At 40.3% G+C, this 27,744-nt stretch overlaps 3 protein-coding genes across 12 annotated transcripts in view; all 3 read left to right on the top strand.

Moving 5' to 3' along the window:
- The window catches only part of enah (ENAH actin regulator), a 144,043-nt gene extending 139,020 nt beyond the window's left edge, over positions 1-5,023 (top strand). For 6 of the 8 annotated variants that reach the window (XM_005746170.1, XM_005746169.1, XM_005746167.2 and 3 more), the window contains 4 exons: positions 2,030-2,114; positions 2,896-2,953; positions 3,415-3,476; positions 3,563-5,023. In XM_005746170.1, the coding sequence (XP_005746227.1) occupies positions 2,030-2,114; positions 2,896-2,953; positions 3,415-3,464 (193 nt within the window). In that variant the 3' untranslated portion in view covers positions 3,465-3,476; positions 3,563-5,023. The remainder of the gene's footprint in view (positions 1-2,029; positions 2,115-2,895; positions 2,954-3,414; positions 3,477-3,562) is intronic. The other 2 variants (XM_005746168.2, XM_005746166.2) reach the window with 1 other exon arrangement.
- A 5,733-nt stretch (positions 5,024-10,756) lies between these two features.
- lbr (lamin B receptor) lies at positions 10,757-24,883 on the top strand. Of its 3 annotated transcripts, none has more exons than XM_005746162.1 (14): positions 10,757-10,922; positions 15,510-15,684; positions 16,168-16,383; positions 17,808-17,891; positions 18,641-18,827; positions 19,027-19,223; positions 19,349-19,403; positions 19,644-19,838; positions 19,939-20,042; positions 20,936-21,061; positions 21,182-21,350; positions 21,452-21,532; positions 21,890-22,012; positions 22,990-24,883. In XM_005746162.1, the coding sequence occupies exons 2-14, from the start codon at positions 15,514-15,516 to the stop codon at positions 23,148-23,150; spliced, it is 1,869 nt and encodes a 622-aa protein (XP_005746219.1). In that variant the 5' UTR covers positions 10,757-10,922; positions 15,510-15,513; the 3' UTR covers positions 23,151-24,883. The 3 variants fall into 3 exon arrangements, with proteins under 3 accessions (XP_005746219.1, XP_005746220.1, XP_005746221.1); XM_005746163.1 differs by lacking the exon at positions 10,757-10,922 and adding an exon at positions 12,276-12,354; XM_005746164.1 differs by lacking the exon at positions 10,757-10,922 and adding an exon at positions 12,462-12,498.
- Positions 24,884-26,122: 1,239 nt separating this feature from the next.
- ephx1 (epoxide hydrolase 1, microsomal (xenobiotic)) overlaps positions 26,123-27,744 on the top strand; it is a 16,088-nt gene continuing 14,466 nt past the window's right edge. Inside the window, exon 1 of the mRNA XM_005746161.1 lies at positions 26,123-26,359. The gene's annotated coding sequence lies outside the window, so the exon portion shown is untranslated. The remainder of the gene's footprint in view (positions 26,360-27,744) is intronic.

Here is a 27,744-nt window from a genome sequence, read left to right as displayed (position 1 = left end):
GTGTGTGTGTGTGTGTGTGTGTGTGTGTGTGTGTGTACGTACACAAGAGAGAAGACCAGATGGGTGTTTTTGATTCCAGCTTAATAAAATTGACTTTCATATGCAGCCCACAGAGAGCTGAGCTGAGCAGATTGTCACTTGTCAGACCCTGTAGTGTTGCACGGGGCTTTTTGTTGATCTGACCAGAAAAACGTTGACTTTTACTGTTATGGTAAATGGACTGGTTCTTATATATCGCTTTTCTACTCTGAGCAGTCAAAGCGCTTTATACAACTCGTTCATTCACCCATTCACACAAACACTTTTTCTAAACTGTTAAGTGCTCCCTATATAACATTCATACACATTCACATCCCGATGTGAATGTGTATCTGTAGCTCAGGTAGTGGTGTGTATTACCTGAGCTACAGCCAGGGGTAGCTACTTTTTATATATAGATTTATTTATATTTTGTCTTACTGTGTGATGGGCAGCATTTGGGCAGGTAAATCACAATATACACATACACCAAATCATCTGCAAAACACTAATTTGTTTGCTTTAATATTTTTTTTTAATTATTGTGTAAATGTTGTATAATGTGTGCGCACTGATTTATCTTCCTCAGTCTGTTTCTTACCTTCACCGTTTCTTCTGTTCTGAGACCAGCATGAAAAGGAACACAAACACACCACAATCTCAGTTTCCGAATTTTTCCCAGTCCCATAGCTACCTAATGACCTGCTGTTTAGGTCACTTCCTTTTCCTTCACTTCTCATTCCTGTCACGTGTCCTATCTTGAAAGTAACTGGCTGCTCTGAATGTTTTTTGTCCCTCACATGGTGTATGGGGCAATACCAGCCTTCTCTTAATTACTGGTATCTTCCTCCTTCCTTTAAGTGTGTGTGTGTGTGTGTGTGGGGGGGGGGGGGGTCCAGGGAAGTTGTGCCACACCTCAGGTTTCCTCCTTAAAAAGACAAGGGTAGTAAAGTGTATTTGCACTGTTACGAATGTGGTCTGATCTCTGTCTAGACAAACAGAGGTTGCTTTATTTTGTAACGGACACATTCAATATTTCCAGAGCTGTGGGAAAAGTAAGGGAATGTCTTCTGGAAGCAATAACCTTTTTATAAGTTTTTCAGTTCTCCACAGTGAATTTTATACTATTATTCTTTCCAGAGAAGCTTCAGCTCAACCACATTCTTGGGATATCTGGTATGAGTGACTATGTCACGCCCTTAACTCTCCTAGACATCAGCTGACAGAGGAACATGTGAGAAGACAAATATCCAGTGCACCCAGTATTTAACCTGCCAGCTTCTTAATACTGAGTCTGTGTCATATCAGAACGTGCTAGTGAATTAATAAGGAATTTAATATTTTGGTGTATTCACAGTATGGATATTAAACTATCCATACTGCATAGTCTAATATCCAGTTTCCATATAATTATAGTATATGTCATGAACTGGACCTGCCCCCTCTTTATTTCAGTTTGATAGGTGGCTGAGAACTGTGTGTTTGCTTTTCTGTGTATTCCCTTGCATGTCTCTGTGTACAGTATCCAATGTTTGTGCATGCATCGACCAGGATTTGGCTGCTAATTGTGTTTATGTGCATTTTATATCGGACTAACACAAAAGAGAAAATGCTCAGTGTGCAGTTCAGCATACTAATAAATCTCCTGCCTGTGGTGACAGACAAGTTTGATTGCAGAGTTTATTGTCATGTAAATGATGTCAAATATTACAACGGATTTGTTTTTATTTGTTATCCTCTCAACTATTTATGGTTCCTCCTCTATAAAATAGATTCAAATACAGTTTGAGACATATTTATTCGACTGCTGTTTTCTCTCATGGTGTAATTTACTCAAGTTGCTTTACAAGCATCTAAACAAGAGTCGGCATTCTTGTAGGAGGGCAGATTGTGTGGTTTAAATGATTTTACTGAGCTCAAAACCTCCATTTATTACTCATAAATCACATAGTAGCTGGTGTTGCTTTATGATCTTACAAGTAGTTTTTATGCTCTTTGTCTTTTCTCATAGACCTAAATCCACTCCTACACCTACTGCATCCTTAAGTGCCAATGGTGTGCCAACAGAAGCTGTTGACTATGATAGATTGAAACAGGTAAGTAGACATTTTTAGACACAGATTTTATTTCTGCATATTCCCTTTGATACTGTGATTGTGGTTTTCAGGTTGTTGCAGTATATGGTGACTGAATTTCTTTTCCTTGTGGCCCAAAAGTCGCCCGACAATATCAATATTGCTCCACAAAGTTTTCATATTAAAGCAAGTCAGCTGTATAGTGCTGTTGTTGTAAAATAAAAGTAAAATGGAACTTGGAACTGGAGCGTCTATTGACCTTGGTCTGTTTCTTCATTATTTATGCAGCCCTGTTAGTAGTTCAGTGCGTGGTAGTGTGGGTGTGTGCAGTCCTGTTAGAAGGCAGCTCCTCCCTCTGACCTTGTGAATGAGCCTCTTAGATAAGTAAAGAGTCTGTCAGAGTTCTGCATATCTGTCACTACAACTGGCCACAGACGTGACAGCCCACAGACCCACTCACCACACTCACTGTCTCACTGAGTAAGCCTGGGTTAAGTTATAGGTCAAACTTGAGGCTCATCATTTTAGTACGCCTTCCATACTGTGTATGTCACTTTGTTTGCATCTTGGTGTCATTAAGTAAGTCTTTAGCTCTAATCCCACAGAGATTACCTAAGAAGGGATTAGCTACTATGTAAAGTTGAGATGGGAGCTTCTTTTACCAGTTGCCAGGATGCATACCCACAGTAAAAGAAGGAAAAGGGGGGGGGGGCAAAATTAACAATTGCACAAGACAAGCTCGTCTCTGAGGTCTAATGACATTTATCATGTTTATATGAAAATGTGACTTTTTTTTTTTTAGGACATTCTTGATGAGATGAGGAAGGAGCTGTCAAAACTAAAAGAAGAGCTCATTGATGGTAATTATCACCACTTTAGTCATCCTACAGAAAGACCAGCAAGGCTTTGTAGTGAGTCCATACTAAACACGACAGTGCAGTAATGGTTTCTGGACACTTTGTTTAAAAACTTTTTTTTTATTTTGTGAGAGCCAGAAGTGATCATATTTTGACAAGAAGGTCTAACTTGTCCATTAAGCAAGTTAGCAAGCTAGCAAGTTTGGTTAGCAGTGTTTTGCAGTGTACCTAGTGTGATGTAAGGATACAGATATCTGCTTGTTCGTTTTAATTGACTGACAACTAAAATACTATAATTTCATTCACCACGACTGGAGCATCATCTTCTTGGGTGTGTACCTTCAAAGGAGCTCATACTTTTTAAATTCTATTGGCATTGCTATAATAGGTGCCAACAGAACAAACACGCTGGAGAAGTGTGGTGGTTCATAACTCTTTGCTCCAATTCTTTCACTTCTACAAAGATTCACCGAAAGTTGGGTATTTTAACATGGGGAAACTGACTCACCCTTGAAGCCAGCCTTGAGTGAGTGTTACAGGAACTGCAGTTGTTGGCTTAGTTTATTGTGATCCACGTTAAGAATGTGGCCGTGTCTTTGTTCTGTGTTTCAGCAATCCGGGAGGAGCTGGGTAGGTCCAGCACAGCATAGAGGAATCTGACTTCCCCGTTCAGAAACACCCACAAGAACCGACAGACAACCCCGGTCAACTTAAAGACATGACAATATAACAATGGAAAACAACAAAAAACGGTGGCGATTACGACAAAAATCATTTTACCACACAGAGAGGACATTATCTGGTGCGGAGCAGTGTCAGACAGGCTGGTGGTGGTAGGAGATTTGTAGCCTTTGATAGCTGTGACTCACAGAATCCATTCTGCAAAGCCTCGTATTCCCACTGCCCCATCTCACAACCCCCTCTCTCCCCTCGCCTTCCTGCTGAGGGCATCCTGGAAGACAGAGGAGCGAAAGTCTTTATGCAAAGATGGCTCCTCTCTGTTTGTCCTCCTATAAGAAGAAAATAAATCCAATAGTGAACTCTTCTGTGATACTGCATTAACCACAAGTTGCTCACTGTCAAAAGTTTTATCAAGAGTGTGCAGAGAGCCGAAGGATGGAAACTTAAAAACTTTTCTCCCATAATGCCATAGGGGTAGCGTGTGTTTGCGTATGAAGGACTGACAGTCTCTGGTGGAGGCTAACACTGCAGGACACTGTAAAGCTCGTCTTCCTCAAATACTATTTTAACCTGAACATATACAAAAGAGAGAAAAAGTTAGACAAAACAAATAAAATCTCTCCACCAACGTCTGTTTCAGTGTGGATCTACGGCCATATGAGTAGCTCAATAATCCAGTCTTTATACAGGATGCTCCCTGGCCCGTCTCTTCATCTGTGAAGTCATCATCAGAGGCACCGTTTCCCTCCCAAAGCGAGCGTTTTTGTCATTTTTCTGTCGTCGAGCGGCAGGTGGATGAGACACTGAGGGGTGTAGCTGCCTGTAGCTCTCTACCAAACATTACCTGTTGAACAGAAGTGCTGATTCACCTGCCATGCGCCTCGACCAGACGTATAGATAGGTGTTCCCCTTCCCTTGATTTAACGAGTCTCTATCATCCATCCTTCTCAGTCTGTTGTGGGGGTTTTTTTGTTTTAGCATGTTTGTTTTCTTAGTACGGCGAAGGTCACAGGTCTGCCACGAATTTGCATTACCCGTCACAAGTTTTAATACAAGCAATAAGTGTAGCATCTATTTTTACAGCCCTGCTCCTAAACACCACCAAACATTTCAGTGTCTCCTTTTTTTTTTTTTTTTTGCGGGGGGGCTCTTCTGGGCCCCTGTTGGATGTTACTGTGTCACCACCACCTTTCTGTAAAGCTGAAAGCTGATGTGATTGAATAACAGCGCAACACTGTAAGACATCATTTCATGGAATTCATTTCTATATCACAACACACTCAGAATTTTTCTTCTATAAATCCTAGGATATTGTATCTGTAGCCACATTGGAGGTGAACTTTATTATTAGTTTTGTTTTTTTGTTGGGTTTTTTTTGGAGGGGGGGTGTTTGTTCTGTTTTCATTTCAAAACATTTATAAAATTAAACTTTTTTTCAAAAGGTGCACCGGATAACCCAAAAATCTAAGAGATTGTGTCCATGCAAGGACATGAATGTGCCATTCATTCTTTCACCAGTGCTTACCGTGTCATTTTTTTTCTTTGCCTTTTTCTCCTGCTGCTGTCAAATCCTTAAAATGACAAACTGTATTTACCCCTATCATGCTATGATATAAGATAGAACTGTCACTTTCAGCATGTCTTTAGCTTCAGTGCTTAAAGTACAATCAGTAAAAGAGAGAGATGTTTGGAGCTGAGAGACTGATGTCCCAACAAAGCTTCAAGATACAACGCAACAGGTTGAGGCAATGGATGAAAGTCTGTGGTATGGTTCTGTACTCTTGTTGTCTGAATGAGATCCTGAAGAGTGGCCATTTCCAAAACGTAATCGAGTTTCTTGGCTAGCTAACAGCCACAGTGTGCTCTGCAGGAGCCAATTTAAGCATTCAAGAGGGGGTGACGTTTTAACGTGAGCGTCTTTAGTGTATATTGCAAGCATCAGAATGGGATCTTAAAAAGCAGCAGCACACCATCTCCACAGGTCACTCCTAGGCAGCAATCCCACACACATTTCAGGTTTCGTCTCTCTGGACTCCAACTCTCACTTGTGACATTTTGTGTTGCCCACACAATCTTGGATGCAGTGTGTCGCTTGCGATGTTTCGATTACATTCTAAAAACGCCTGAGCAAACAAGCTTGTTCAGCCTGTAATTTAACATCAAATGGAAAAGCTGATAATTGCACTGAGTAATCACTAGTTTACTTAAGTTAGTGACAGCTAATGCTCCCTTGGGCACCTGTCACATTTCCAACATTCTCACCCGTTTTTCACTTTGAATAGGGGTAACATCAAGTGCTCATCTGGCTTGGTGATTCTTTGCTAGTTGTGTGCTGTTGAGAGGACTGCTAAAACTTGTTAGCACCTGCCAGCCATATTGTGCACATGTTTCAGTGCTGCTGGTAGCAAGCAAAATGATGTAAATATCCCAAAAGAGCAGCAGACCAGTGAAACATGCTGTTTGGGATCAAAGTGAAGCAATTACTCATTTCTGTAGAAGTTGGTGACAGGCGGCTAACTTGGATAACGCTAACTGCTAACTCCATTAGCCTCAGTGAGGCAGTATTCGTATGTGGAGAGGTTGCTTTAGTGCCAGACAGTGGCTGTTCGTGTCCTTTGGGGACATATCTTTGCAGACACTACCGTCATATTGACAACAACTATTCACTCACAAGGCATGCTAATGCAGCTTAACTAAACTAAACTAGCTATCTCTGTGCAACTTTGCAAATATGCAGATTGCACAAGCAACTCTTTTTTTTTTTTTTCATGATGGTTTCATTGCCTCGCAGGTGATGTCATTAGCTGGCACTTGAAAAATTAAGTGCGAGTGAAGCCTTAAGTTTCGATGAACCAGCTACCTGCATGATGAATCTAAAGGGCACACTTCCAACATTGTAATGCCAGATTTGCTTTGTAGTGCAGGCTGAGATGACCATGAGGACCTGATTATGAATTCATGAGGAAGAATTTTGAAATTCCTACCAGACCAAAGAAACCATTACACCATCTTCAAAATTCTAATGGCACGTCTATAAACTGTGTGTAAAATATGTGGCCATGCCCCCTTTAGAAGAATCTTTGGGTTAACTGGCTAATTTGTTGTTGTTGTTGTTCTTATCACCACAGTTTTTATACTACTTAACCCAACAGATGGCTTGATAATCATGTCTTTCAGTGGATGTTGGCGCCTCTGGTGGATCTCATTCTACACAACTGTTTAAGGGCTTTGATGTTATAGCTTTGCTACATAAGATCAGGCATCACACACTTGAGAAATGTCATTTTCCTCTTCAGTTACAGTCATCAGTTTGAGATTGGTTCGAAAATACTGTGAACACAATATGAAAGCAGTTTCAGTTCATGTGTGGACATGGTGTGATCCATGGAGGAATGTTTTTTTCGAGACAGTTTAGGTTTATCCACTTAAAAAAAGGCTGTTTCATCAACTCATTCACCAAGAGTGTTTACACAGCATCGATTGCACTTTAAGACAAAAAAACCCACACACAAACAAAGCAATCCACCGTGACAGCTGTCGCTGAGCCTCTGTCACCAACATTGTGGCTCTCTCACCAAAGGATTTTAACCCTGACGGTCTCCTGCTAAACATGATCAATCTCAGAAAAGTCGCCTTTTTATTTTAGGTTTTAATGATTTTGTCAAAAGCAGAAACATGTCACAATGGAAGTGGAAATGTTTTGATCAAGAAAAGTTTCTCTTTTGTGGAGCTGTGTAGTTTGTGCCTTGTTCCGAAGTTGCATTTAATATGTCAAAGATTTAAAGTTGACTAGTAATAATATCTATGAGACTGTCATTATGATCATCTGCAGTTTCTTTCTTTGTTCATCATGGTCAAGTTGATTTTAAAGGGAGAGTTTCAATCACTTTGGTACTGTTCCCTCCAAGAAAACAAAGTGTTTTTCTGTTTGCTTTCAACATAACTCATGACTTCTTTCCATGCAGCTGTGAAGCTGCTTCTCTTACAGCTCAGAAGTACAATCAAACTTTGATACACAAGGCCTACGAGGGTTCAAAGATTATCTTCAGTGTGTGTGATTTAGTTTTTTGTAAACCTAAAGCCCTGTTTGGAAGTCCCAATGAGTCTGGCTGCAGTGTTCTGTGTTCCCTCATGCCATTTTAAATGTCACAGAAACTCTTTGTGTTCAGCAGCTTAGCTTTCTTTACATGCTTGGAAATCTCTGATTGGGGGGAAAAAAAACGTTTTGGTTTTGGCTGTGAGGTCTGCTCAATGATGGAAACACTTTGTAAATCCAGCTGAGGGAATGGAAGTTGTGAATTTGTGGGAATACTGGCAGAGATGACTGACTGAAGTAAGTTTTGTAGAGGGGTTTCCAGACGTATTCTTTTATCATCTGAAATGTACCATACTGTTCTCATGTCTAGTCTTTTCTTACATGCTAACATATTGTTTTTGTTTGAGCAAATGAAATAAAAATTGCAATACAATACTAGAACTGATTTCTTTTTAAATGATCACTGATTTCAACTATTTTTCACTGTTTAATGGGAACATTTTGTGGGGAGACCCAAACAGATGTGGAGAAGATCTGTCGAGAGCGAAGCGAAGGCCATCGGAATGACGTGGACCCAGCTAAAGAGAGCAGCCCAGAACAGAGTCCGTTGGCGTGGTGTTGTTGCGGACCTATGCTCCCCCAGGAGTCAACAGGAAAATTGAATGGGAACATTTAAGTTAATGCTCTAATGGGTCAACTTCAAGTCAAGATTATACTGATATACATGAAGGAACAGGGTGAGCACTGCCACAGCTACAAAATGACCTTCAGCAGGACACTGTGAATGTGTCCCACCAAACAATCCGAAACAGACTTAATGAGGGTAGCCTGAGTCAGCACACCTTTGAAAGCAGTTTTTATCAGTTTGGCCTGGTGATCCTGTACATGCACTGAAATAAAAGTTACTTGAAATAAATTTTAGAATAATCGCCCCAATAAATGCTTCTTATTCTACAAAGACTTTGGCTGAAACGGCTCGTTTCACTGCTCGAGAGGAATAAAGTACCAAAGCCCAGTTTATGATAAAACAACAACTTATACAAAACTAATCTTAATGCAGTTCAACAATGGAAACATGGAAGTGGAAATGAGCAGATTCCAACTACTTGGTCAGAAATCAGCATTCGATCTCCTTTTTCTCCTCCCAGATCTGTTGCTGCACACCATTTCACAGCCTGTCAAGTGACATAATGTCTGACTGCTCCACGTCGTCTCACGTGCACACTGAGCAGGTGTGAAGAGGGGAAACTAACTAAAAATGAGCTCACTTATCGAAAGCTTGCATGTTGTGCACATTTTCTTCCTTGTAGTGCCACTGACATCTGTGAGCTCAGTCAAACTGCTGCTGCGTGAAAGGATGGCCACAGGAATCTCAAGACTAAAAGTTTAACCTAACACTGCAAGTTGTGGTTTTTCTTGTGTCAAAGGAAAATGTTTACAATGAAACTCTTTGCAAGATGTGGCTCCTTCACATCTTTTTAAAGTTTTTTTTTAAGTGCAAAATCACGTTTTTGGGATTGTTGTTAGTTACTTGCAGAGGCGTCTAGTTATCAGAGTTCATCTTGATTATGGTATATGGTACTTGATTATGGAGTTTAATAACTTCATACATTTTCTGGGTTACACCAAGAGTCCTGGTTTAGAGAATAAACCTCTTTTATTGGTTCCTGTGCAGCTTCACCTTACAACATACACAGCCATGCTTCCTGTGGGTGGAGCATACAGCGCTCTGTGCCAGTGCATCTGCAGTTCATTTGAGGTTTGCTTTGACTTGCAGCCACAGAGGAGCCGTGCTGTGGCGAAAGCTGCACTAAGACAGGAAAACACCCCGAGCTGCAGAGATGAGGACGAGGAAGATGAGACAACACTGATGCTGTGACTTGATTGGCGAGTTTGAATTTTCGAAATCAAGCCCTCTTCCTCTTATTGTCTTAATGAGCTTTAGCTTTGAGCGGCAGGTGCCAATAATGTGTCAACTGTCAGGTTCCCCCATGCAAATAAGTCATGCTCTTCTGCTGTCAGACACCATTTCTGCTTCACTTCACTACCATTGTTTGGGGCAATCTTCCTCAGCACACATACATACATACATATGAAATACTCAGTCCAGCATACTGTAATCAACTCTCTTTAATCTGGCAGATATTTAAACAGGTGCAAGAAATTTACTTTAAACTGGACAGGCTGTTTTAAAAATAAAAATAGTTTTCACTCCAGTTTTGTCAGCTGGTTCAGTAAGACCTATCAGGGGGTTTATTCCCCATGTTAAAATAGGTCTTTAGTGAGTGACTACACATTTGATAAGCATGACTTTTTGCTTATGCTTGACTTAAATAAACCTTACTTTTTATAATCCTAGTCATTTTCCATTGGAGACAGGCCCAAACCTTTTTGAAGGGGTACTAAAATTAATTGGTATCTTTAAGATGAGAAAGCAAATGCATTATGACTCACAGATTTAAGGATTTTCTGTTGCTGCATTATTACAGCAAAAAAGAAGTTGATGACAGAAAACTTAACTGCTAAATAGTGATGCAATTTTCGTGTAAATTTAAATGCAGAGATTTTGTAATGCATCGTGATAAACTCTGCATTAAAATCAATGTCACACAGGTGACTTATGTGAAAGCATGTGTCTCCAGAGCCTTTGCCTGGACAAGGCAAAGTGAGAATTAAGTGAATGATTCCCATTCACTTTTACCGCATTTTTTTGTTACTGCAATCAGTTAAAGTAGGCTGTACTAACAAAAATAGCAACTGTTAAGTATTAACAGTTTGAAAAATACGTTTATATTAATACTATTTTTATTCCAACATTGTTAGTCTCATAATAATAATTTTCATTATGCCCTCCAGAATGTTCGCGTTTATGAAGCAAAAAGTATTCATATTATACATACACAGTTTAATTTGGGATATTATTGTCAATACCGCTGTTTTGTCTGACAGTAATTTAATACCGGTAAACAAAGTAGTCGTGACTCTCTCAAAGCCAATCCCAACACAGTTAAAATCCACCGACAGCCAATGAAATCGCAGAGTCGTTTGAAATGAACGCTGGACTAACCAATCGAAAGCCTTCGCGCCTTTGAAGTCACTGGTGGGTTTTGCCCGAAGAGGGAGGGAGAACGAGTTCTACGTCAAACGTTAGCAAAGTTCGTTTTTAAAAATATTAAGCTTAATTTATTAATTCGTCGTCGTGATCGGGATATTTTAAGCAGTTGTACTTACTGGAATTATTCGCACAATATTAAGGTAAGTCCGTCTTCCAATTGCATGTGTTGGCAATGCAAAGAGCAACTACTCTTTACGTTTCTCTTTGTTGGGAAACTGGGGCTTAGCCGAAGCTAACTCAAGCTGGTCGTATAACGGCGTTGTAGGCTTTGGCTAATTTCTGAAAGGTTATCTTGTTTCTGTTGGTTGAAGTGGGGGAAAAAAAACCCACAACCAAAAAAATTAGTTGGACGAATTTGTTTTAACGTGTGGTGGTAACCTTGCTCTTCGATAGGTCAAGTTTTTATTAGAGTTTGTCGGTTTTGGTAAGCGGAACTGCGAATTTAACTACCCACCTCTGTTCGGGCTATTCGCCAACAAGCAGATTAACGATAGACAGTTCAGAAATTAGACGGTGCCCGGTAGTGAAACATAGTCTTTAAGCGATCGTAACGTGAACGTTTAACTCAGTCGTAATTTCAGCTGCCTGTGTGTCCTTTTTTTAAAGGGTTTGTTGCGTTATCGTCAGCGAGTTTAGCTTTGCCGAACTTATTCATGCGTGCCCACGTATTGTTTCTATGGCGGGTGCTTTTGCTTTCTTCGCCAGAAGTATTTGAATGCATGACGTTTTCCCTCCTTTCCTATTCTGTCGCTTGTAGTTGCATCCGCGCTATCTCGAAGCTAACTAAGCTAGCGTATTTCGTTAAAGAAACAGCTCCTGCACTTTGGCAAAAACCATTATGTTATCTGAGGGTACGTGAAAAGTGTCGCTTACCCCACTAGCCCAAGCGCAAAAACTGCAGTTAAAGCAATCAGTAAAAGCGGCGCTTTGACAGTTATTCACATGTATGTCATATCTCACATACACATGTATATAATTGTATAATGCATATATTTAAAGGGAGTGAAAAAGGAGGAAAATGCATACAAAAGTGCGCCTTTTTTAACATTTGAAGCCACATGAGTGCGGTCGTGATACGGTTTATACTCAGTATTCTTTTTACCAGTATAAGACTGTGTGAACTACAGTATGTCTAAACACTGCAGTAACATGACATTTGATGGCGCCTTAATAGTCCGAGTAAAGTTTGTGCTGCTGTGGGTTATCTGCCTTTCCTTTTATGTGGACCAAAATAAAACGGTTCGGTTTGTCCTACTCTAGAGATGCTCGAGTACATGCCCTTTGTCCTTTTAGATGACTTATCTAACTTTTTGGTGTGAGTTTACAACTTGACTCGCATGTTACATTTCAAATGGACTGCGTATCAGGTGGGGCAGTTTTCAGCACAAAGCTGAGGGGTGGATAGGGTGGCTGCCTGTCTTCTATTTTAAACCCCACCCACGTTATAGCCATATCCTTTCATCAGCCCAAAGGGGGGATCTGAGGGGGAACTCTCCTCAGTCAGGAGACACCACATATCCCATATGGAAGCCTGCACGCGAGCCAGGAAAGCAGCATTGGGACATACTTTGGGTGTGTCCTGTTGTGAGATGGGGTGTTTGCGCAGATGCTGTGGGTTTTTGTGTTTTTCGAAGATTCGATCAGTTAGCAGTGGAAATTTATCACTTTTCCTGCTTTTTTTGTTATAACGGTGGTGATTGGACAGTTGGAGCCTTTGTAAGTTAGTGGAGTTACTGTGTGATTATAAAGGCAAACAAGAGACTAATTGTCAAGTTGAAGAAAAAGTATTTCATTGATGGGTACACCATGCTTAATTTCTGACGTTTGATGGTAGAAAGTACAACTTTCAAAGAGTTATTATATTTTATATTTTAATTTTCGTTTCACTATAGTTTGACTTTTTGCTTTCAGATAGATTCCTGGTGAATGTACTTGTTTCAATTTAATTTGTAATATTTACAAAGGTTTTAATTCAGTTTTTATTAGTTTCACTTTTTAGTTTCAGATTGTAAGATTAGGACATTCAGAACAATACAATAATATACCAATAGAGACAGTCACATCTCAGTAAATGTTGTGTAAAGTTAAAAAAACAAAACAAAAATAACTCAAAGCACATCCTACATGCCATTTACTGGAGTATGGAATTTTAATTAGCATTACTGCTGACATTGGCTGTCATTGGGGTATGTGGTTTGAAACTATTATCAGAACAGATCGGGATTAAAGCTTGAAACCAAAACTCTTCTTGAATGCTGTAAAGTCTGGCATTCCTTTCATGTGGATATTAAAGTACTGATCCATTATTCTGTTGTAGAAATATATGCAATTTTCAACATTTCAGTACTAGACTATTATCAAGAAAATGGTTAATGAGAAAGGGAAACCAGGATTTAAATAAATGTTTTTATTTATTTATTTGCAATTGTAAAATATCTTGACTTCTACCAAAGGAAAATAAACAATTTAAAACGCTTTATTTCCATAAAATAAGTATTTAAATATTAGAAGTCACAGAGTTAAACTGCATTCTGATAATTTGCTGCCTAAAGAGGTTATCAGCAAAGGTAAACCAGTGAATACGTGTTCAGGTCAAAAGTAGTAAATTCACTCATGAATACAGAGACAGTTTGTGTGAAATTCCTTGCCTGTTGCTGTGACTTGAATGGAGCGACCCACTGGGACAGACAGCTCTGGATAAACCTCGCAGGGACAGACTTGTCAGCAATTCTGCAGTAGTGTGTTGGTTTTCTAGACACTGAGCCTCCCAGGTCACTGATGTTCTATAATGCTGACTTTGCCTGGCCCTCCTCTTTGTGTCCAGTGATGAGCACTCCTGTTGGATTTTGCCATTCCGTAGTGTTAGTTAATACAATTGTGAAATTGTAAACTGAATATCTATAACATCACTGGGTGGATAAATGGAGACACAGGAAATAAGCTTGACAGTTGGTTGCCAAAAATGGCATTTAACCTCTGTATATGAGGATGACCTCAGAAAGCTGCTGCACCACCCCTGTTCTGCCAAGATGGTTTCACACATCTGCCAAAAAAACAAAAACAAAAAAACCCCAGAAGTGATGACAGGGTGGACTTTTTGTATTCCTGTGTAGTTTGGGGTTTTAGCCTTAACTTTGGATGTAGCCTTGTATTATGATGTCCTCAGGTTAGATATGTTTTGCCTTAATTCTTTTGAAGCATAAATCTTTGGTGAGTGGCCACAGCAGGCTAGTTATCTCTGGTCAGGTTGTAGTTATAGTGGAATTTTATTTTTCGTCCTCTAATTAAGTTCGTGTTTAGACTCACGGCTCTAAGCAACATCTTCTCCATCTTTGGTTTAAATATTTTCTCAATACAATTGCACTGTGCAGTTACATTATGAATTATATTTCCTGCAGTACTTTGCAAACATAGGCTGTATATAAAAGATGGTCTAAGCTTCTGGTGCAGAAAAGCCTCAAACCTGGATTCTTTGTAAATCCAGCAGGGGGCAGTGACTCTGTCTGGGGGAGAGAAATCAGTGGTTTTACGGAAGTTTGCTGTCACTTCAGTAGACACTTTAGTGCTGGGTTTCTGGTTTTAAATGCTAGTTACAGGATTAATTGAATATATCACCCTGTTAATGTTGTAAATTCTGGTCTAGTGTCCAGAAAGATGATAAAGCTGGTTACACTCTGTGTCCACGGGCTGTGTTTTTTACACTGGAAGAGCTCGTATTCTCATTTTAAGAGCACATTTTAAGAACTTTTTATTACTAGGTTATAAAATCCACATTCTTCATTGTTTTTCCTCCATGTGACAGTGTTATCATTATTCTCACATTTGCTTGATATTTGGTCATGAGAAATATAAGACTGATAAGTGCAGTGATGATCTAAAAGTCTTCTTTTCAGCTGAGTAACTAGTAATAATGCTGTATTTTAGGTGTGTTTTTCTGCTGAGCATTTAGTGTGGTTTATAGAATTTGGATAAAAAAATAAACACAGAGGGAGCAAAAAACACTGCATGTAGATGGATGACAGGTTGCTTACCGGTCATGTACAATGTCTGATTTGTTGGTTGGATCCAGCAAATCGGCTTGTCATTCTTGCCTTCAGAATGTTAAGATGGTTATGTGAAAATATTCTGCTTCATAACAGGACCTCACTAACACGATGCTGCTGCTGCTGCTCCATTCTGTGTTTGCAAAGCACATTCTGTGAGAATGTTCAAGTTTTTGAGACCGTTGTCATACTGTGGTGCATCAGAGTAACTTAAGATGACTAACTATATTTAAGATCAGTCACTACAGATGTATTGCCTGGCCACCGTTGCACTTTATCAAAAGTTCAAAGTTACTGCCAAAGCTGTCAAGTAAAAGTGAAAGCACTGAGATGTTGAGATGCTGCTATTGTTGTCTTTCAAGCTTCGTTGTCTTTCATATGCTGTGCTTCAGTGGTACGAAAGGAGACAGAAGGGGCCGCCTGCAGTGACGAGGCCATTTTTTATTTTTATTTTTTTCTTCAAATGATTGAGCCTTACTGTAAATACCAGTGGCAGGTTTAAATTAATTATTATTTAACAAGTTAGTCCTGCTCTGCTTTTCCTGATATCTCCTATCAGTTTGGTCAAGTCTCTTTGCTCCTCTCTCTTGTCCTCTCTGTTTCACTTTCAGCCACTTTCTCCTCTGCTTGTTGTACTTCCTTCTGTACTGAACTCGTGCTCTGTTTTGATTAACTCCTTGTCAGGTCAATGAAGATGCCTACTGTGAAGTACCAGAAAGGGGACACTGTGATGGGCCGCTGGCCCGGCAGCAGCCTGTACTATCAGGTCAAGGTGCTGGGCTTTGATTCCAAAAGCCAGCTCTACACTGTCATCTACAAAGATGGTACAGAGCTGGAGCTCAAGGAGCAAGACATTAAGGTAGGATCAGAGTCACGTGCTCTTGTGAACTGCAGCTGACTCTTCACTCGGTTTCACTGAGTGCTTTATTGTGAATTCTTTTTTTCTTTTTTCTTTTCTCAACATTGAAGTCAGATCTGCACATTAACCACTGTGGGTGTAGGTTCAAACCATGAAGCGCTAATGCTTTAAATTAGTTATATTTTTGTTCTAAAGGAAAGATAAAAGAAAACACAGACTGGATTGTTAATCAGTGATGATACTGGTATGCAGTTATTAAGTCATGTAAAAGGGATCACTGTAGCTGTAATGTCTGTAGCATTCTACTAATAGTTACGTTTTAGAACTGTCGTGGGTATGGTCAGGAATATATTTCAACTGTAAGATGATGCTCTGTGAAAATTCAGCCTCAGTTTTTAATCTTTGCAACATTTTTTTAAATGATAAACGTATAGCAGTCCCCTTTCAGTTTTTTTTCTCCTCCCGATTGTTATTTTCCCTCAGAGCGTCACTGGTTTCCAGACCCGCTCCCGTTCTCGCTCTCGTTCCCGCTCACCAGCCCGCCGTCGCAGCCGTTCACGCTCCCCGGCAAGGACCACACGTCGTTCGTCATCTCGTACAGCGGCAGCTGTCGCTGCAACAGCAATCACAGAGAGTACACCGTCTTCTCGCAGAGATACCAGACTGAAGGATACAGTGGAAGTAAGGCTCAGCCCTGTGGTAAGTGCTTATGCTGCCTTGTCATTGTCTGATTATAGAATATTAGTGATTGTCAAAAACATGATAAGGAGAAGTTGAAGAATGCCAGCAGAAAGCGTATAAATGCAGGTAACTGTTATAATGAAGACATACTACATATAGAGAGTCTCTTCTTTAGTTACCTGACTATATCAGTGTTATATAGTCTCTTCTGTCTGTTCCACCTGTTCGCCTGACTACCATGGGACTCAGAGCCTTTAGTTGTTCTGCCGTGAGACTTTAGAACACATCCACCAGATTTCTGGACTACAAACTCCCTCTCTCTACTTTTAAATCACATCTTAAAACCCATCTATTCAGAATTGCATACACTTCATCATGCCTCAGTCTTATTCTGTTTTTTACTTTAATTAGCTTTTATAGTTGTTTTTTGTTGTCTTTACCATTTGTTTTTAATTATTTTGTATTAATGTAAGGTGACCTTGAAGGTCTTGAAAGGTGCCTATAAATAAAATGTATTATTATTATCATCATTATATCAATCATTTCACTGCAATGCCGTTTGCCAGTGGGTTGCTTAGACAGACATAGTCTTGTCAAAGTCACCCTTCATAAAACTTGACACCCATCAAACGATGTAATCAGTCAAAAATGTGTCCAGATAATATTTGGAGTTGGAAATTTTTTTTTCTTTTTTTTTTGTTGATAGTGGTTGTGTGCTTAATGAAGTTCTGCTATTTCACTTTGCCACATGAGTATATTATTTCACTTGTAGTGATTTATTTATTTATATATTTCTTTTTTGTGGAGAGTGCTACTTAGTGTGCCATAGCATGAGATTGTAATGTGTACTGTGGATTCTCCTTGTACAAAGGATGTGCAAAACTAGATATGTAAACATTGCTGCCATTGCTAATGCCAGACAGATAAAAATATTCTTAGTTTATTAATGTACAACACAAGTTACCGGTTCAAAGACATTATAGTGCCCACAGATTTGGCCAAATTATGCACCAGGGTGTGAAATACTAGAATGGAAATTCAGGTGACACACATTTCAGTTACACTTAAAACATGATTTGGTTAACAAGGAACGTGATGACTGGACTAATGCAAATGTTTGGGTTTTTCCCCTCGTTTAGACAACTGTAGATTTGTTGCCAGGAACATCCCTACCCAAAATACATTTTAAAAAATGTGTGCGGTACAGAAGTTGTCCCATTAACTGTGAAATAGCCCACAGATTTCTGGCAAGATCCAGTCCATTATCAAATGTCCTAATTCATCAGTACCTTGTCCTTGTGGGGAAATTGTGAGTCATTCATTCTGGTGTTTGACCATAACACAATCACACTCCCTCTGTATGTTCCTCACATTGTTTTTTTATTTTTTTTGTTTTTGTCTCTGTCATTTCCATCAATCACCCTCCATTGTTTGCTGAGCAGGAACAGACAAAGGCAGCAGAGAACAGTAGCAACAATAAGCATGAAAAGAAAGAGGAGAATAACACTGCTAGCAAAGTGATTGAGGTGAGTTTTGTCTTGCAATTAAAAAAACCCCCAAAAAATGTGTCAAAACTTTTATTTAAAAAGGTTCAAGTGTCTCAAAATAATTGGCTCATAGAAGAACATTTGTGCAGACCACTCCAAGTGAAAAGGTTTTAAACAGAACTAAAAGGCTCTGAGGTAAGTTGCAGCTGATGGAATGTCATGATGCATGCACGTCGGGGGCCCATGTATGTTTTCTGAGGGGGGGCTCCTCTCACAAGACTGTACTTCATTTAACTAGTCACATGTTGCACTAGCATGTGCTGCCTCTTTACTGTGCCTGTTTCTGACAGTCTAAAGTCCTGTGTGCAGTAATCTGTGCTGCATTTAAGTTAAGATATAAAACTTTTTCTTCTTTGACTTTAATGTTTATTTACTGCAGATTTCTGACAGTTTATTTGTTGTTTTCTGGCTGGAAAAAAGATGTTCTTTTCATAGCAGCAAATGGCAATTATCTTTATTGGGCTAAGACACTTAATCTCCTAATTATTTCATTCATGTATTTTGTCAGTGTAGGTAGTAGTGTAGGCTTGTAGGTGTAGGCAGTTTTGTGTTGTGATATTTCGATATTAGTAACTTTGTTTCTTGTTCTATCGATTTCCTCTGTATGAGATGCAAATGGTTGGATTGCATTATCCTACTGATTGGCTGAAATTGTTATGCTTTTGAGTTGTATTAATATGAATTGTTGACTTGTGTCCAATTCTAAATAACCCAAAATCTTATTCCAGAAGTCTGAAGCTAAGGTGGAGGCAGAGTCTGAGAAAAACCAAGGCCCTTATAATCTACGCCGTAGGAAGGCTGACGGAGATGCCAAACCAGCTGAAGCCAAATCAGATCAGCCAGAAAAAAAGGCTAAGGAGGCTGCAGCCCTGTCCACCATCCCCTCCGCCCCACTCGACTTTGGAGGGAAGATAGGTAGGAGGATAGGAAAAATGCATTTTCATGCCACAGCCTCACTTCTGTGAGCTTGTACGAACTCTGTGTATTTGTAATCAGTTAGACACACAAAAAATTAACTATCTATCGGAGCATGGTGGTAGAGATGCCGAGGAAAAGCTGAACCTGACCAAACTGATATTGTTAATATTCCTGCTGTTTCTTGTCTTGCCTACAGGAGCGTACTTCTGGCTGCTCTTCTTGCCAGCCTGGGTTCTCTTTGTAATACTTCAAGGCAACCTAACGGACCCCAGTCTGATCAACGCCCCCCCTCCTCTGCCTCCACTTGACACCTTCTGGGATGCCCAGGCTCTTTGCTTTGTCATCCTCTGGATCTTATTTCAGGCACTGCTTTACATCCTGCCAGTTGGAAAAGTGAGTGAGAAGATCTGAAATTTTTAAATAGAAACCCTAAGTTGATGTTTGGCTTTCAACTTCAATCTGTCTTTTTCCAAGTGACTCCACTAAAGTGCTGCTGGTGTTTGTCTCTTTTTCTCTAGCTGAGTGAGGGCATGCCACTGAGGTCTGGAGTGAGGCTGAAGTACAGAACCAATGGTGAGTCTGTGTGAAGCCACTCCCAATAAGAACATACTACTAAGTCACGTCATTGACGATCACTCATTTGTAACTGTAGCTTCATCTGAACCGATAAATGTCTGTCCTTTTTTTTTTTTTTTTTTTGTGCTACACTGTTTATAGTAAAGAACTATAGTCATTTATTTGTGTCATGATATTTATTATTATTCTAGTTGTGGTGTTCAGTATATTTTTTTCGGCCTCTGTGTGTACCTCCAGGTTTCTTTGCCATAATGGTGAGTGCTATAGTGGTGGCAGTAGCAGTGCACCAGGGTGCTGATCTTACCTACATCCACAGCCACTTCCTCCAGCTGGCTACTGCCACCTTCATCATCTCCGTCCTGCTCAGCATCTACCTGTATGTTCGCTCTCGCTATGCCGCCTCAGAAGAGCTGGCACTGGGGGGAAACTCGGGTAAGAAGATTGCGTACATTCTGTTGTGCCCCTTCATCTGTTTAATTTGCCAGTTTATGTAAATCAGCAGACCTTGAGTTTGCTTCTGTCTTTTCTCCAGGCAATGTGGTTTATGACTTTTTCAAAGGACGTGAACTTAATCCCCGCATCAAAAACTTTGATCTGAAATTCTTCTGTGAGATGCGCCCTGGACTCATTGGCTGGGTGGGTTGTCTTTGTTTCATTAGTTCTGCTTCATCTGTTTAAAATTAGTCTGAAGCACACATTGCGCTCTCTGCTGGCCATCCAGGGAAATACCTTTTAAATTTAAGTCATCTGATATTACTAAAAGAGTTCCTTGTGTCTGTCTGCTGCTGTAGGGTTAAATTAGAGCATCAGTTTAGATTTGATTTAAAGAAGAAAGACGTTCCTTCTATATTGAGCTAAATATCTTTGAATCGTTTAAATTTATTTATTTATTTTTTAAGTTTAGGTTAGGATGGTTAGGGAAAGTGATAGAAATGTACTACTGACTAAGTAAAGTGTGTTAAGAAGATGGAATGAGTCCTTTGAGGGTTCATGAATAAAGAAAATGATACATAAGAGACCGATAAACGACAGTTAGTGAATGAAGAAGTGAGGGCAGCTATAAAGAGTACAAGGAGTGGAAAGGTTGTTAATCTTGATGACACTTATGGAGATATGAGGTGAGATGGGTAGGGAGAGACAGAACAGTGGACTTTTGTGGTTTCGCAAGTGACTCAAGAGTTGTTGGGCGTATTGGATGTGTAGCAACCACTGGTTGGTAGGAAAACTGGTATAATATTGTGTCTCAGGGGTATCCCTGACTGGTCACACCTGCGTGAATATGGCCTTATTCATGTCATCCTTTGTTGTTACATGTCCAAAATGGCAGCTAAAGTTAATGTCACTTGGTTGGTGGTCATGTGTCTACAAAACCTCAGTAGTTTAAAGTATGCTGCTTTGATGCTGCCTCAGCATTAGGTTTTCCCACACATTTTAACATTTTTTGCGTTCTCCACAAATGGCAGTTCTGCATTACGGGTGATCAGGAATCTTTCCTAATAATTTTAGTTCTGTGTGTTTTATGTGTGCAGTGTTTGATCAACTTTGCCATGGCGTTGGCTGAGATGAAGAAGCACAATCTTGATGCTCCATCATATGCCATGATCCTAGTGAACCTGTTCCAGCTGCTCTACGTGGTGGACGGCCTCTGGAATGAGGTAAGCTCAGCAGAGTATTTTTCTATGCCAATTTTACACGAAGTAACTGGTCAGGTTCACAGGTTGTAAACTTGCCAGTCTATCTGTTGTTCAGACCAAATGAATGTGTTTGTTTCCCAGGAGGCTATCCTGACCACCATGGACTTGATGCATGATGGTTTTGGCTTCATGTTGGCTTTTGGTGATCTGGTGTGGGTTCCTTTTACGTACACCTTGCAAGCGTATTACCTGGTCCTCCATCCCAACGCCCTGAGCCTGCCAGCAGTCATAGCCATCGTCACACTCAAATGTGAGGGAGAGCATGAAACTGAATTCACTCACCCTCTTCATATGTTTTTAATATTTTGCTGAGTCATTCTGGTGTTTGTGTCCTTTCTCTCTGTATTTCAGTGATTGGCTTCTATATCTTCAGAAAATCTAACTCTGAGAAGAATGCCTTCAGGAGAAACCCATCCAACCCTAAACTGTCCCGTAAGTTCTCCTGTGGGCTTATCCCAAATTAAGTCTCGTTTATGCAACAGGCTCATGTTTCTTTTCCTGATGAACATTCTTTATTGTCCGAGGTAATAGTACTAAGATGAAATGGTCCACTAAATACACTTTTTTTTTTTTTTTTTTTTTTTTTTTTTTTTTTTTTTTTTTTTTCTTTTTAAATTATTCCCTCAGCTGTTGAAGGCTGATGGGGTTCTATTGCCCACATGGTACCCAGTCCTTTTTTTTTTTCATTCAGTTTATAATACTCGTCAGTCTAAACAGCAATCTCATGTACTGTTTCTCAATACATGTTGGTACTATTCAGTCATCTTTTTATTCTTGTTGTCTCTCCAGATTTGAAAACGATCCCTACAGCTACAGGGAAAAGTCTGCTGGTCTCTGGCTGGTGGGGAGTGGTTCGCCACCCTAACTATTTGGGAGACCTCATCATGGCTCTGGCCTGGTCCCTACCCTGTGGTGAGTTTGCTTGGCATTTACAGTTAATGTAATAAAGAATGTAGGATGCTAAATACAAAACAAGTCGAGAGCAGGACAGGCAGAGGAGTTTGTAGCAGCACAGAAGCACCCTATTATTTTTAAGTTCATGTCATTTTTATATAGCACCAAATCAAAACAAGTCGCCTTAAGGTGCTTTTATATTGTAAGGTAAAGACCCAACAATAAAACAGAAAACGCCAACAATCAGACAGCCCCCCTGTGAGCCAGCACTTTTGTTACAATAGGAGGGAAGCAGTCCCTTTTAACAGGAAGAAACCTCCTGCAGAACCAAGCCCAGAGAGGGGCGACCATTGTGTGGGGGTGATCTGTAAACTAATGGTAAACTGCAGCTCCTTTACATAGTGAGCTGTCAGTAAATTTGATTACATATTTGTTTTGCAACAATCCAACTAATAATTTTTAAGTGGGAAGACAAAGCAGCTCCACTGCCATCCATCTTTACTTCCTGCACCACAGAGTTCAAAGCTTTACCTGTTTATCTGGTAGCTCTGTCAGTGTTTTTTCTCTTGAAGAAGACTTCTTCAAGAGACTCATGGCATCAAATATCTATTCAATAGTTTTGAAATTCTGTGTTTATTATTTATTTCAGTTGTTCATTTTGTAATGTGTGCAAAAGGAAAATCTCATGTTGAAATTAATGTGCCCATGTAAGTAGTTCAGCCTCTCATTGTGTTGGTTTGCCCTCAGGTGAACACAATGTGATGTTTGGTACTAGTTTGAATCCTCACAGGGACATAAAACTGCACATTGCCATGGTGTAATCTGGTTTAAAGACTCAATTCTGCTCCAAAAGTTTTTTAACTTTTCCCTGGACGTCGTAGTTAATCTGTGAATGTTTCCATTTGTCTTGAGTGTCTCTCTAATGTTTCTGATATTAACTTGGAAAAAAATGTTCTGGAGTACAGTCAGGCTAAAGCGATGTTTTGTCACTGCAGGTTTCAGCCACCTCCTGCCGTGGTACTACATGATCTACTTCATCATCCTGCTTGTACACCGAGACTCACGTGACATGAGCGAGTGCAGGAGGAAGTACGGCTCGGCATGGGACGAGTACTGCAGAACTGTCCGCTACCGGATCATCCCCCGCGTCTACTGAGGAAATCGACCCTGGACACTCAGAGCTGAGGACATTTTTTGTTTGTTTTAAACCCAGTATAAACAGCTGTGTGAAGGCTCCCAAAATATGAATGGATTGACCGATTTGACCTTTTGTACTTTTTATTTTTTTCATTGCTTAATTCTGAACGGAAGGAGGACTGAATTTTTGATGATCATGATATTATGGAGTTTTTGAAAATTGCCTTTTTTATAATTAAAAAAAATTAAAATGTATACATAAAAGTTTACAAAACGAGGGGAAAAATGAAACGCCTCTGCTAGGAATGTCTTGTTAGGATGTATATTTTTGTATATACATATTTTGTTTTTATACTTAAAGAATAACACACCACATGCTTATGCTTATGTTTTTGGGACATGTTACCGTGCCCCAATTCTAAAAATTTTACAGCATCAGCTTGGCTAATACAGATGATTTTGTAAGTATGGCTTCCTGTTAGGAATTCTGTGGCTTGTGCATATTGTGAAGGATGGGATGGAAACAGCTCTCTGATAAGCTGTACAGTGGAACTAGGACTCGTGTTTCTTCTCAGGACCAGGGATGTTGTCAGAAAGTCAGATTAGAAAAGTTTTGTCTTAATTTTGATGTGAATACTTTTATAGAGAGATCTAGTTTTGATTTGAAATTGTAAAAATGATATTAGAGGCTTTGAGAAAAATGCACTAATGCGTCAAAGCATTTTTTTTTTTTCTTTCTTTTTGCGTGATCACTTCCAAAGTGTTTAAATTTGGCTTTGCTACCTCAGATTCACTCACTGTCCACTTCTTCCTCCTTGGTGCTCTCTGGGAGGCAGTGTGTGTAATTATGAGTGTAATGTCACAGCTACATGACATAAACTTGTGAATATGTAATTTTCTAATATGAACATGTGGCAAGTCTCCACATCACAGGTGATGGAACTTTGTTTGTTTTGTTTTTTTCACCTCCCCACATTTCCCACAGTTATTTCTAGATGTTTGCCTCATCGTGTTCTGGGTGATGATTTCTCTGCAGTGTCACATCAATTTGGTGTTTTTATCTTTTCAAGCTTTAACTTGCCAGGTCAGCTGACAGTGACCACTTAGTGAAGTTTATACTGTGACAACATGAGGAGCAGTCGACTGTGTAAGCATTTGTAACCTGTGCATTTTCAAATCCAAATTAAGTATTTTTATGCCTGTGCAACTGTAGGCGATAATACAAGTAGCAATAGATAACTCCATTGGGTAGCATTTTTTTTTTTTATGCTGTTCTGACTGAATACCATGTAAATATTTTTTTAATCATGTTTTAATTAAAGTAAGTAAAAGTAGTAATGCCAGTAATGTTTCTCATTAGATATTTAATGTTGCTTTTTAATTTTGACCACTGTAGGCCACTGTTTCCACACTTAGATCTGCCATGGTTCTAGACAAAATTCACAATTGATTAAAGGGTTTTAGAAAGGTGTGTGTATATACTCTTCACCTGATTAGAGAGGGGAAAACAATTAAGTCTGATCCTTGAGACGTTGACCATTCTCTTTGCTCCAGGACCCATTGTGGTAATACAAAACTTGTTTGCTGTGACTGGTGAGCAATACTTTGGATGTATTTTGATATATGACAGCAATAAATAAGAATATTAACTAGTCCAGGAAGCTGCCTATCAGTTCTGTGACAGCAACCGGACAAAGCTAATCTGTACAAATGTTGCGGCATGAAATAAAGACTTTCATTTTCTTGTCTGTATTTGTTTATTTCATTTGAAAAGGGGGGCATCTGCAATATTAACAGAAATGTTGGTGGCTGGCTTTAATGAGACATAAGTGAGTGTCTCTCTCCCAGAACAGACTGGACAGGAAGGTGTTTCAGCCTTGCTCCATATCGGGAGGTTTGTATGGCTGGGTGAGATGTCACATACAGCTTGGATTAGACATTTGATGTCCTAGGGCTCTGCATTGGATATCTGTCCAAGTGAGCCTTCATTTTTATTTTTATTTTTATTTTTTATTTTTTTCTCTTCACCTGTCCCGTTTGGTTCTTTTGCCATCACAATTATTGTCTAAAAGCAAAGAAAGATTCCCAACGGATTTACTTTACCAAATGGACCATCCCAGCCTTGCCGTATTGGTCTATTTGATTCACCTTTGTTTTAATTGTTTATTTTATTTTCACTTGCTACTCACAGGACAGACATGACTGAGGGAAAGAAAATGGTAAATGGCCTGTATTTATATAGCGCTTTACTAGTCCCTAAGGACCCCAAAGCGCTTTACATATCCAGTCATCCACCCATTCACACACTGGTTCACGCAGCTACATTGTAGCCACAGCCACCCTGGGGCGCACTGACAGAGGCGAGGCTGCCGGATACTGGCGCCACCGGGCCCTCTGACCACCACCAGTAGGCAACAGGTGAAGTGTCTTGCCCAAGGACACAACGACCGAGACTGTCCGAGCCGGGGCTCGAACCGGCAACCTTCCGATTACAAGGCGAACTCCCAACTCTTGAGCCACGATCTCCCTTTCTCGAAGGGAGAAAGAAAAACAGCGGGGAAGAGGAACGGTGATAAAGGGCAAAAAAACAAAAGCAAACAAACAGTGAGCCTTCATTTTATTGGATTCTCCCATTTAATCCAAGCTCCCTGCCCCCTCATGCCTGCCATCTTCTGGGGAAGAGATGAGAAAAGATGAGAGCCCTAGAACTTGTTATATTGAGACACCGGAAGGCTCCACTGTCCTGATCACAGACAAGAATTGCCTTGAATGGAATTAAAATGTCATTTAATTTCAGTTTTGAAAGCACGAATTATTCCTGTTGTGCAGCAAAGTGGGAACATTGTTTCAGTTGACTATCATAACCCCGGATTCCATTTCCCCCTGCTTTTTATTTCCCAACCAATTTAAAAACATTTCCCCCATAAAATACTACAACTCCCATGATCCCTTCCTGATATCCCCACATGCATTTGGTTTCTAGGACAAAAGTCAGTTCTTGCCTGGTCCCGCTTCGTGCTGTTGCTGCGTTCAGCTCTGGTTCAGTTCAGGGACACAAGGGCAGGAAAAAAACGCTGGTTTCGCAGTGGAGCAGAAAAGCGCCGCCAGCAGCGAGCAGCCTTCTGGACCGGACCTTTAATAGTAAAACTGCGAAGAGCTATGTTACTTTTCCTGACTGCTGAATTGTTTTGACTTTATGAGCAGAAGAAGCGACCAACAACCTAAAAGGTACGGCCACCTCGCATACCTCCAGTAAAGAGCTCGACGAGATTAACTTTGACATAAATAGTGCGTGGGAAAGCTCCCACTGTGTCGTCGTCAGTTTTTGTTAGTGACTTATAGTTTTATGATAATACCTGTGAGCAAAATATCAATATCATATATAAACAAGTTGTATCATTTATTTTGTTTATCTATTTTTAAAAATATTAAAAATAGTCATTAATCTGTGTTCGTAGCTTGACCACACTGTAGCGTTTTTGGATGGATCTAGAGCGGCAGATGCATTTCTGGCTGCAGTGTTCGTGTGAATGGAGCAGTTTGTTCGAGAAAACAGACCTATTTCATTTGACTAAAAGGGCTAACAGCCACCAGGGATGCTGAACTTTATACAGTGTATCCTCTTTGAATGAATACACACGCAAACAGGGTCTCAGTCCAGACTTTTCCACCAGTGGATTGCAGTCTGGCCCGTGTTAGCTGCCACTGATGTGTCCGGTAGTGGTGGGCGGATCGATCCAAATATCGATAGTATCGATCCCAAGTCGGCATCGGTATCGGATCGATATTAGCCTGGTGATATCGATTCTTTACTTTGAGTCCTGCTCATTTACAACGCTGTGCTTTCGGCAAATACGAAACAACCAGGTCGCTGGACTCACCGCTCCTGTGTCAGCGGAGAGCAGGCACACTTTGCTCCTTCTCCCCCACTCTTATGTTTCGGTGTTGCACTGACACACTTTGGGGGTTGTTAAGTTGTTTACATATTAATTATATATATATTTTTTGTTGTTGAGAATTTTAATTGTAATTTTTGTATTAGTTTAACAACAGTATTTGTTTTAATTTGTTTACTGGTTTGCGTGCACTTAAGATTTAAAAAAGAAAGATCGCCACCATGGCAGACCCGATGGCATTTTCATGCTTCGCAGCATCATTTATTCTTACAATAATCACACGGTTGTTGTAACAGTACATTCAACGGCTTCAGCTCTCCCGCTAGCAGCCGTACACATCACCACCACCAAACCTGCAGCAGCATCGCAGAACATGCCCTGCCACATACCCTCCTCGCCCACTTCACCTCACCCCGCGAGCAGGCGAGGGAATTGGCCCGGACCATCGGCGCCCCATGCCCCAGCCCAGCGACGGGGAAGTGTCCACTCTGGCGGTCGCCCGCGCCTCCAGCGGAAGCCCCGGAGCTGACCTGATGACCACCCATGACAAGCCGCAGCGGCGCCGCACCAGGCGTGGAAGTGAGCTGGGGCTCACAGGCAGCTGGGCAGACGGCCGGTGTTCCAGATCTACTGGCGTTTAGATCAACTGGCGTTGGTCGAACAGATGTGTGGCAGTCTTGCGTTTCAGGAGCTGCTACCGACAAACCAGCAAAAAAA

Source organism: Pundamilia nyererei, unplaced genomic scaffold (genome assembly GCF_000239375.1).
Source record: "Pundamilia nyererei isolate P.nyererei 1_Seehausen unplaced genomic scaffold, PunNye1.0 scaffold00174, whole genome shotgun sequence".
Taxonomy (NCBI): Eukaryota; Metazoa; Chordata; class Actinopteri; order Cichliformes; family Cichlidae; genus Pundamilia; species Pundamilia nyererei.
The sequence above is the reverse complement of the archived record's forward strand: the minus strand, read 5'-3'. Positions and strand labels throughout refer to the sequence as shown.

Bases quoted from the DNA above. Each gene is read 5' to 3' on its own strand.
- lbr (XM_005746162.1), top strand. From the start codon at position 15,514: ATGAAGATGCCTACTGTGAAGTACCAGAAAGGGGACACTGTGATGGGC. The intron at 15,685-16,167 runs GTAGGATCAGAG...ATTTTCCCTCAG, and splicing joins TCAAGGAGCAAGACATTAAG to AGCGTCACTGGTTTCCAGAC. The intron at 19,404-19,643 runs GTGAGTCTGTGT...GTGTACCTCCAG, and splicing joins GCTGAAGTACAGAACCAATG to GTTTCTTTGCCATAATGGTG.